This window comes from Corvus brachyrhynchos, unplaced genomic scaffold (genome assembly GCF_000691975.1).
Source record: "Corvus brachyrhynchos isolate BGI_N302 unplaced genomic scaffold, ASM69197v1 scaffold87, whole genome shotgun sequence".
Classification (NCBI taxonomy): domain Eukaryota; kingdom Metazoa; phylum Chordata; class Aves; order Passeriformes; family Corvidae; genus Corvus; species Corvus brachyrhynchos.
The window spans coordinates 5,392,673-5,404,206 of NW_008239767.1; the positions used below are offsets into that span (position 1 = coordinate 5,392,673).

The window sequence follows — 11,534 nt, forward strand, 5'->3', positions numbered from 1 at the left end:
AAAAAACATCAATAGAGCTCTTCCACAAAAAAAAAAAAGTCCTGATAAAATATAATTTGAATGACACAGGTTCAGCACAATTATGCAAAGAATTTAAAACCTACTGGAAAATAACTGCTATTTTTCTTGTTTGTTTATTTATTCATTCTCATCAATAGTAAGACCAGTACTAATGAGTTGGGCAGTGTAGGGTCCTTGAGTGAAAACATTATATTATTAGAAAATTAAGTCCATGCTTTAAGTAAAAGTTATGTCTCATGATCCAACCATAAAACAAATCCATCAGTTACCTTACTATCAGTTTGATCTCCAAGCTGAACTTTCAAAATATGAGGAGGTTTTGCTCTTCCCGTAACAGCTGCTAAATATTCAATTAAAGAGGTTTTGCCACATCCTATTGGTCCTTCTAATAAAACAGGAGTCTGATACGCTACAGCAATAGCAAGGTTTTGAAGATTTGTGAAGGCAGATTCAACCAAAACAAAACTGTTGGTGTTATTTTCCTGTTCAAACATAAAATTTGGGTTACTACACTGAATTTGCTTTTCTTACAGTTGTACAACATAGAACAATTAGGAAAGTGAGTCTAACAAGAAAAATTTTGGCCTGCAGATCTGCATATCAAATAAAATAAGGGAATCTAAAGTTGTATTTATTGACAGGTATTAAAATAGATTTAATCCAAAATATATTATAGCTGAAACACTTAATGAAAAGTATACATACAATTTGATCCTAAGGGGAATTCACACCAAGTTGTCAGTACAGGCATAGTAACTATTCAGTCATAACTCATGTCAATCAAATACAATTTGCAATGTAAGTGAAATTCAGTCATCAGAATGGGTCCAAATCACAGAACAAATCAAATAGCAGTTGCATTCAAATGATGCAAATATGAATATTAAATGAATGAATATGAGTATTTACTTCTTTCTGTAGAGGCCAAAGTACAAGATCATTAAACTCAGTGAATGAAAAAAAAAAAAAAAGGTATATTCAATAACATTTTCATTTTATTCAAAATTAAATGAATGCAGTTTATTGAATGGCAATTAATCAATGCTACAGATAGTCTCCAAATATTTAGACTCTTACAGTCATATCAATATATGGCACAAAAAATAGTGCTTTGTGCCAAAAGGCTCAGAGGAAAGAAATCACAGCATTAAAATGAGTGTCTTGTATTTAAGTCTGACCTTTTTTCACATATAGCTTGATGTACTTCTCTGGAAACAAGAGAACCTGCTTCCCCTCACAGTTTGCTCCTACATCTTCATCAGACCTCCTAAGCTGTCACTGGAACCTCCCTATTGTAACTGGAACTACACTGTAGACCAGACCAGTGAAATACCTGTGGCTATTAAAAAAATAAAAGCATTCCTTTCAGGGAAGTTCTCTCCTCCCTCATAGATAATGAGTATTCTTTCAGTAATCCAGTTTACTGCATGGCCTGGCTTCAGCACAGCTGCAACAGCTGTGATGCTGCCATGGGAGTAAGAATCTTCTTAAACAGCTCTACAGTTTCCTCTCCTACAGCAAATTTCAAACCACTCTCAATCCCATAAAAAAATCCCAAAAGGCTAGAAAACAGTGAATTCAAAAACAGAAGCGGGGAGAAAAATGGGGGGGGGGGGGGGGGGGGGGGAGAGGGGAAGGGAAGAGGAATCTGGAGGAAAAATCCTCTTTCCTTGCTTCTGCTACTCAAACAATTCTAGACACTAGTAGTCTTCATTCATTTCTTTGTCCCGTTGTAGATCACTGTTACAAAATTAAACAAAAAACTCAGCTAAGAGCTAAAACTGCTACCTAAAGGAGAAAAACAGTCAGGAATACTGGCTGTAGCTACAAAGAGGGATCTGGAGAGCTTAAGTTGAATAGCAATTAAAAAGAAAAAAGGTTAAATACTGTTTGTTTAAATACATTTAGCCTTCGATGGGCTTCCCAAAACTGTAAGGCACTATAGTCTGCATTACACTTTCTCAAGTGGTGACAGCAAATTCTTGTTCACTTCCTTTCCCCTTTCTCTGCCTTCCAGAAAAGTTTAAGTAGCAGCCTTTTTTTTTTTCATAGAAGAACTGAGCATATGTTTGGAGAAAGGCTGCATATAAGATGCCTATATAGCACAAAAAAAACCTATGTCATGCAGGTAGAAGCATCTGTCCTAGATCCTGGCTTTAGTCAGCTATGGATTATTACCCTGAGATTGGAGTTACTATGTAAGGCTGAATATTCTTTTGTAATATGTTTCTACAAACTGCTACATGAAGGTAAAGTGAACAGCACTATTGTTCCTTCACTGCTTCACTCCACTGCAGAGCTTCTTTGTGGTGTGTGTATTATGCAACACTAGTTTACAGCACACACTGAGAAAGATACACACATTACCCATAGTATCTCAATGCCATCTAATCAGGAAATAAAGTCAGTTCACTGTACTTAGAAATTCCTAAACCAAAATGTACTGATTTATCCGTGGATTACATACCTGCTCTTCAGAAACATGCTGTAGTCTAGGCAGCACAATGCCACAGACAGCTACTACGTGTGCAGAGAGGTCGCCCGACACAATGTGTCCTTGTGCATAGTGCAGTTCCTTCTCCTTTTGCCAAAACGAGGAGTCTGGATTAGCCAAAACTAGGGCTTTTTCCACATTCTGCAGCTGAGATTCTTCTAGCAACCTGTGAAAGCCATGTTTATTAACTCAGCTGAAAGCCATCAAGAAAAACAAATAGTGTTCATGATTTTAAAAGTTCTTACTTTAGTCTGAAATGTATCAGCTCCTCAGGATTGAATATTTTCTTCAGGAAAGATAATTTATGCTCATCATTCATGCATGTAACCAGCGCAAGACAGTTTGAAGTATACCTAAAAATTGTATTTAGAATAAAATATGTCAAAACAGTCTTAAGAAATGTAGTTTGACAACTGTCAATTGCATACCAAAACATTAAGTTTGGAAAAACGTGCAGAAAACTTTATTCATAGAAATTATTTTAGCACTATGCTTAACATCCTTTCAGATTAGACAAATATCTCAGAACTGAGGAAAGCAATTCTGTCATGGCAGTTTTAATTTATACACCAATTAGCTAACATTTCTCTGAAGAACTGAATTATCAGCAGAAATGTAATAACGGAATGCACTTTCCCAAGTAAATGGAAGTTAACATACGAGACAAGGAATTGAGGTCATCTTTGCCCAGTTTTTTTTCTCCTACCATTTTCCTTCCACACTTGCATTTCATGCTATTTCTAAAGTAAACCTAACGCAATGAAATCAATTCTGAGTGCCTAAAAAAGCCAACAACTCCCAAGTCATCACTACATAAAGCTGTCTTGCAACAAAGGAATATTTAATATAAATCATAAACCAGTTTTCATTTATTATAACACTGGTTTTAATTTCCAAGAACAAAGTTTTGTTCTATGAGCGTGGTGGGGGGGAAGGAAGAGTGGGCAGAAGAAGACTGTTTCAGGACAAAAGTTTGAAAGTCAGCTCATTCACTTACTTAAGACTATTGGCTGAACACCAGGTAAAACAAATCTAGTCAATGAATTACAAGTAATCTCTCTTTTTCTGAGACTAAGCCTGTAATTTTGAAGAGCTTCATAAATGATTTGAAAACACTCTTGGTTCTGCCCTTCCTAAATCATACACCTTACTTAAAATATGTGTTACTAACACAATTCTGAATTTATGTTTTAAAAAGTGAACACTATTAGAGATCTTTTTAAAAATAAAAGGCACTATCAATACTACCACTGACATAAATAAGGTAGAGCATGTGATCAGGTTGAAGCCCTGCAGGCAGAAGCCTAACATCAAACATTGGACCAAATTCCCACATGAAGCCTGTAACAAGGCCAATACGAAGTGTAGCTTAAATAAGCCAAGTTTTGCAGCCCCTGAGAAATCTATATACAAACAATTGAAAAAAGAACCAACTTGGGCAAACTGAAGTTATTTGGAAAGATTCTCTAGACCATAGTTTAAACACTACTAGCCTAAAATTCACTTTGTGATAGATCACGATAGATTTCAAAAGGTCAGTTAAGAAGTACAAGTACAGATACCATTGGTAGGGATTTCTGGTATTATTTGAAGATGCTTTCTATGGCATGTGAACACTGTTGATTAGAACTCAAGACACAGATAAAACCTCCACATCTTCTTCATTGAATAGATGTTACTTACCAACGGACTAAAGTGTCATGACTCCTTAGGAGTGGAACACACACACTCCAGTCCCATAGCTCCCGGAACACTGACTGCTCCTTTTGTAAAAATCTGTAGGCTGCCTCCATGAGGTCTCGTAACTTCATTCGTCTGCGCCCATATCGGACTGTGTTTGCATCCGAGCTCTCCAGGAAAAGCCTCTGGAAAACTGGTGACGTAGTTTTAAAGTATCTTAAAGCAAATCTTTAGAAGAGAGAGAGAGAAAGAGATGGAACACAGACATGTGAGTCAGAAGAAGGAAAACCAGACACTAATAAAAATGTCAGGGCACAGGTCCTAGGACAGTAACTGACATTACTAAGAACTAAGGCCTATAATTAACTTTATTCACTCGTGGGAAAGACAACCACTTCAGCAATCAGCTGACAACAGACACTTAACCTTATTAGAAATCATTACTTAATTATCAAGGGGAAACAGTACTGCCTTTGGTGAAAACTCTTTGATTGTTCTTGTTTACTGAAAAAGTAAGACTGATTCCTACTTATGTACCTTTATATTCTAGCGGCCTAGAGGTCTAATATTAAAGTCAGAGATTTTGGTTGTGAACTATTTTCAGGGCAGCTGTTTTGCTTTCCTGTACATCACAGATGAAAGCCACATTGTATCTTACAACACGATTCAACTAAAATAAACTGTGTTTGAGACTTGTATTTACTAAATAATTCTTTCCATTCAAAACACATCTGTTATTGTGGGAGACTATTCAAATCTTGACATCACCTCTCTTCACCAGGGAACATTAACAAGCACATACTGCCTGGATGAAATGTTAACTGCAATGCTAATGGTTAACGTCTCAAACAACTGTACATTTGCAAAAGCAGCAGTGCTTTGCTGAGGATGTGCAGGGTGACAGCCCAGGGGCAGAGGGGGTGAGCATCCACTGCCTGGGGCTACGAGCTGGGGTTTGGGCTATGCCTGGAAGAGGCTGCTAAAAAGCAAATCCTGCAAAGTGGGATAATGCTTTTTATCATGACAATGTCCTCCCTTACACAACTGGCTCAGGTGCAAAAACTCCCCTCAGGGAAAATACCAGGACATTCACATGGGCCTGAAGGTTTTCATCCCTTCTGATGGGGCATAACTGGCTGAACTACATTAGAGGCAGCTGTCATGTCTTAGGAGGAGTCATAAATCAAAGAGCCCCGAAGTACCCCCAGACTCACTTTTAGGAACTTCCACCAGAGAACTGGGCATGATCCACAGTGTACAACTCTGCCCTGCCGGGGTGGGTACCTGGGCATTCCCACCTGAACCTGAGTGTTTATCAACCCAACAAATTTTATGTTTCATGGGCTTCCTCCATCCCCCGATGGATCAACACTTCGACCATTGCTTGGACCAATGGCCACTGAAACTGCGACATTTTTTATGCTTATATATTGCTGTATTTCTACAGATAATAACCAAAACAGCTACTTATCTCCTTTCCATTGCAACCAAATTGTTCTAAAATAAACAGCACATGCATATATATAAAAACATCAGTCGGTCTGTGTACTTCTCTCTAATCTGCCCCAAAGGATCTATTAACAAGAACCTGAGTTACCCTTGTCTCTGGGGGCTGTAACACTTCCTACGTTCAAACACTGACATCTCATTACTCACGGCAAAACATCAGGGTGGTCAGCAACCAGCTTGCTCATTGCTACACACAGCCTTTCATGCCGATCATGGTTGATCTGGCCACCAGCTTTAATAGCTTCTGCATTTCTTTCCAACAAATCCAGCAGGATGGGCCGAACTTGACGGCCGATCAATACAGTACATTCTTTATCCAGCAATAACTGTGCTAAAGTATTGAGGATGCACTGGCGATCCTGCTGAGTCCAAACCTAAAGGAATGGGAAGTAAGAACAGGTTAAATGGAAAATGATTTTGACTTTCAACTTCAGAACTATTCATGCAGAAGTCAGAGTGAATTTTACAGGAACAAATAGTTCAAAACCAGAAGGGAGTCCAAAATCCCAAAGCAAGCACTCAATTGACACAGTTCTCTGTATTAAAAAAAAAATTCCTTAAAAAAAAAGAGAAAGAGTAAGATGCAGAATGACACACTAAATAGGAATTACAAAGTAGTCCCAAAATCCTAAATCATACTTTACAACTGAAAGATAAAGCAAACAATTTACAATATGTTTTTTTTTAAAGAAAAAGATTAGGAAAATGTTATAACAACTAATACATCTTTCTGCCTAGAATTTCCATTGACCTTAACAGCTTGGTTTCATGAGAGCCACAAAACATTTAAGAATTTGAGTTCTTAAATTTATGTTGCTTCATGGTCACTCTCTCTTTACAAAAAAGAAGCATTTGATCAGTCATGATCACAGCCTTATTTTCATAGCTCTGACAGGGATTATAGCGAGCAATGCTCTTAACAAGAAGCAGCTCGTATCTGCAATTTTGAAGTTGAAAATCTTTTTCTTTTTATGCTGTTACACAAAAATGGTCATTCAGTGCTTTAAAATACAAGGAAAACATATTCGCATCTGTTAGAAGAAAGAAAAAAACCAAACCAACACACCTTACCCTCACATCTACCCCACCTACTCCCCCCAACCCTCTTAACTTTGTAACAACCCATTTCTTGTGTCTTACCCTTAAATTTCTCTGGTCTTTGAGGTTATGTTACTACTCAAGCATCTCTCCATTTCCATGATGCTTAACATATAATGCAGCATAAGTAATTTTGGAAATCAGGATTATGAATTTGCACTATAGCGGTTTTGCTCTTAACTCGGATGCTCCACGCTTCCCTCCCTTATTGAGTGAACCCTTAGCCAGAAGTATTCTGTAATTCAGGTACTTTTTTGCTTCAGCACCACATGCAGCCAATTTCTGCTTCTCCTACGCTTTTGTTACTCGGGTAAAACCTGTTCCTGGTCTCACAGATGGGATGGTTTCATTGTTACAAGAGTGCAGTGGTCCTCTGAAAGGATGACCTCCTAAGGCTCTACCACCGTCCACACCCTCCTAGAACGCATGCAAACCTGTTCCTCGGTCTCCTGAATTTGAATAGACATTCACCCCCATACAGCATAAAAAGCCAGGGAAACTGAGGTATATACACTACAAAGATCAAACCCATCATATTAATTGCAAGCAGTTTCTTACAGGCCTTTTGTTTGCTTTTAGAAGACATAAGCTTATCTTCCTCTCATCTATCACAGCAGCACAAAAAATAATTTTTAAAATGGAGTGAGGCCCTGTTCATTACAGGGAAGCAGATTTTGAGTGGCAAAATGACTGGTAAGTTGTTCAAAGGCAGAATGGCTCAAAAGAACCAGAAATAAACTCCACTGGAAAAAATAAAAAGTACCTCCAGTTTTCAAATTAATTACATCTTTGGCTACCCAAACAAGGCACAACAGGGTGCTTAATTTACTAACCAGAGCTCTGAATATCTGAATAAAGCCAATTAACAATAAAACAGTAAATAATGTGACTGATTCAGTAAATTCTGTATTTACATGTCTATGGTACAACAAATTCATGCCATTAGCAATTTTGTGAGAGGAAGCAGGTTTTTAATCATTTTGTGCAGTACCCTTAGGACATATAAAGCTGTTCAGAAATCACAGTGGCAACATTCTCATTCTACCAAGAGACTGTCTATCTGATTTCAGAGTCTAAATTAAAAATTTTATGGAAAAGCAGAATACTGTCAGAGGGGTTTTTTTAACTAAACATGGCTTTGTGAAACACCAGCTTTCTCAACCAATAGCAATAGACAGCTGATCTGGAAGTGTTCAAGCCTGGGATAGTAAATCTGCACATGTGGTTCCAAGCAGCTGCTTTAAGAAAGCATCACAAAAGACTGTGCCTCCAAACACAGAGCACATACACACACTGTCTCTATTATTAATGAGACACACAAAGCAGATACAGCTAGGATTGAGACCTGGAGTCAGACATGATCCCAGGTGCTGCTCTAGCAGCAGGATGAGCATCTCCTTCCCAACCCGCACAGTATATTTGCTCAGTGCACACAAGGTACAGAAATCTTTAATAATACCCAGCTTAATCCAAACCCTAAATTCATAAACTAATGGATCACAGCAATGAGCAATGTGGTCCCACATGAAATCCACACTTCTGCTCATGACTCACAGGTAACACCAGACACAGATTTAACAGTGGGATACTTCTAAAGAGTAGGAGGGCATAAGGGCCACACATGGGAAATCTTTCTTCCCCTCCAACACAGGAACTCACGTTGTTGTCTCTGTTCCACCACACAACAGCTCTACCACTGTATGACTATGCAGCAATCAATTCAGCAAGATGATCCAAACTAATCTTTCTTATGAAGTCCTACACTGGGTGGGAAAGTTGAATGTATTTTCCAAATCAGCAGGCTTACTGGGCTCAAGATAAGAGAAGCAACACAAATGTGTGGCTTGGCCTTGGGAAGAGGCTAAAAGAAAACAGAGCAGCACCACTCTTTTTGGCAGCTGTTCAGTTCAGCAAAATAAACCAAAACACGAGCCTGCACTCTTCCTATAACCTATGCAGTTCAAGGGGAAAAAAAAAAAAAAAGCAGGGGTGATAAGCAGTCTCACAGGGAGCACAAGCTGGAACTTCCTAAACCTCCTTCAACACATCTCTGACAGAGTCAGACAGATCTCTCCCGCACAAGAGAGGATGAAAGCAAGAAGTTTCTGGTTGACTTTGTATCATTAACACACAGTGTCCCAAAAATCACAGCACTTCAAAAACTAGCAGAAGGAGATGACAATACAGCCCAAGATGGAAGCCAAAGTGCAACATACCTTCCCTTATTTCTAATGCTACATGATGCAAAGTCTAACTAATCTTTCAAATAAAATGTTGAAGCCATATTTCAGCATGAAAAAACCTCTGCCTTAGTTGCCAGAGCACCAAGACATTTTTCTGGCAGATAATGGGTAGCTGTGTGAATTTAAGACCACTAGGTTACCTCATTTTTCCTACACTTATTAATATAAAGGAATAAAGGCACTTTTCAACATCAAATGCTAAGCCTGAAGGACTCTAAAGAAAAGCTTGGAATTATTATTAAGACAACTTTCACTGCTACATAGAAAAATGAAATGCAAAATGAAGGATGCCAAGCTAAACCACCAAGACATTAAAAAGGAAAATCAAGAATGGTGTGCTCAAGATCTCCTGTCCACTTAGGATGGTTGCATAGACTAAAGAGAAGAAATATCCAAAGGGGTTAGATTTTTTGATATATATCTTTCCATATAAGCACAGTGGTAGATGCAAAGGACAGAAACAAGAAAGGGTATTTTTGCATTAAAGTTCCATTCCTAATAGTGTTTTAACCTTCACAGTAATTAACTTCTCTACTGAAATTACATGATCACAGGGAACCAAAATACATACATTTGCACAAAATTCACATTTGGAATTCTATGCAGGAAGACTTTCTGGCACACCTTTGGTAACTCAGAGCCAAAAGCACATTCCACTTTGTGGAGACCCATTGTTTCTACAGTTTGCTTAAATTATTCAAAAATGTGAAGGTGGGAAACAGGTCCAGAGAGCTTTTCATCCCACCTTCCTCATTAAGAGCACCGAAATTTGCTGTATCTTTGCAGAGTTCATGGTATATAAAAATACTTTACAGAAAGGGCTCTAATTCTATTACATACCCAAGCACAGAGAACAAAACCTTCAATGACCACATGAACTGTGCCACACTATGAACCTTAAAAGACTGCTCCTTACTTAGCAGTTGTGGGCAAGTTTCATTCCTTTATGGAACACTGAAGAATAAGTTGCCAGAAAGACATAATGAAGCTGTACAGCAAAGAGAGCTCTAGATTTCCAGAATGCATGCTTCCTAGGTTAGATACAAAGCAGCTTGTAGGAAATCAGGTATGACGTTTAGAGACGGAGTTTGTTTACTGGCAAGACAAGCTTAAAATAATCCTAGAGCTGTAGCTTTCAAGCCTGGAAACAGCAATTCAGTTTTCAAAAGGATGCGTCATTGTTAAGTATTGTGCTGTTCCAGACTCCCTCTATACAATCACTCTTTAACAATTTCCACCTAGCAAGACTTTTAAACCTGAAGCATATCTCCAACCAGTCACCAAAAGGGAAAGGGAACAGTTTCTTTCCCAATCTCAGATCTCAGTGACTCACTTCTGGTTCACTGCTCCATCTGTCTGCTACAACATGCATCCACACCATCCCCGCCTCTATTTCTCAGCAGTTTCTCTCTCGAAAAGCAACTCTTCATCACTGCTTCCCACCAATTAGCTTCAACTCAGGAATATATATTCACATCAATTTTACTTTGATCCTGTGATTTGCGGCAACAGAAGAAAGAGCCATCTGTCTACCAACAAGGAAACTTGAGTACCAGTATGAAAGTCTTCCCCAACCATAACTGAGACAGCAACTCAGACTGAAAGCCAATATTCTGAAAAAATATGATACTTTAGACTTTTCATCTTCAAACAACTGGGACATTTCCAAGACACTCAAAGAGAAACAGAGACTTTGAGCCCCAAAATGTGTACACATCTTAGGGGCTTCAAAAGCTCTACCATGAAAAATATTAATAAAACAACATCTGATGTGCTGACATCCTGGTACTACATGTCTTCAAGCATTTCAGAGGGAGAAAGGAGATCGGCCTTAACTCTCCTAGAAAGCAGGTGTGCTTTTCAGAGCTAAGGTAGCCTAAGCATGAAAGTGACTACAGGATCATGTTTCCAGCATCACTACAACCTGTGAGACTGTGATTAAAAAAAAAACCTCAAAGCAAAGCCTAGAAAATCAATGCTTGTTTTTATCCCACATGCTGCTTCAAGGTAATTAAAGAAGACACGAAAAATAGCATCAGGGTAGGGACTAGTTACTGTCTCAGTGCTTGGTAACAAAATGCCAACTCTCACTAACACGCTTCCAGAGTCACCTCAGGGGACACGAAGATATTGGAGATTTTAACTGCGGGCCGAAGCGCAATAGGAGGGGACCCAGGATACAGATGAGGATCTTCCTCATGGGCTGCACCCGCGCATTCCTGAAAGGAGCGGGGGAGGCAAGAAACAGCATCAGGGGGAGAGAGAGAGGGAGAGACAGAGAGAGGGGGAGGCAGAGAGCGGGTGGAGAGTTTAACTGCGGGCCGAAGCGCAATAGGAGGGGACCCAGGATACAGATGAGGATCTTCCTCATGGGCTGCACCCGCGCATTCCTGAAAGGAGCGGGGGAGGCAAGAAACAGCATCAGGGGGAGAGAGAGAGGGAGAGACAGAGAGAGGGGGAGGCAGAGAGCGGGGATTAGCTCCCGCTGG

The 11,534-nt window shown here is 39.1% G+C and overlaps 1 protein-coding gene across 1 annotated transcript in view; it reads right to left on the reverse strand.

Moving 5' to 3' along the window:
• Positions 1 to 10,426, reverse strand: part of MDN1 (midasin AAA ATPase 1) — a 93,476-nt gene extending 83,050 nt beyond the window's left edge. The window contains exons 1-6 of the mRNA XM_017742811.1: positions 10,379 to 10,426; positions 5,852 to 6,078; positions 4,199 to 4,423; positions 2,761 to 2,868; positions 2,489 to 2,681; positions 291 to 503 (exon numbers count right to left, since the gene is read on the reverse strand). Coding sequence (XP_017598300.1) covers positions 291 to 503; positions 2,489 to 2,681; positions 2,761 to 2,868; positions 4,199 to 4,423; positions 5,852 to 6,078; positions 10,379 to 10,426 — 1,014 coding nt within the window. The remainder of the gene's footprint in view (positions 1 to 290; positions 504 to 2,488; positions 2,682 to 2,760; positions 2,869 to 4,198; positions 4,424 to 5,851; positions 6,079 to 10,378) is intronic.
• Positions 10,427 to 11,534: the final 1,108 nt, after the last annotated feature.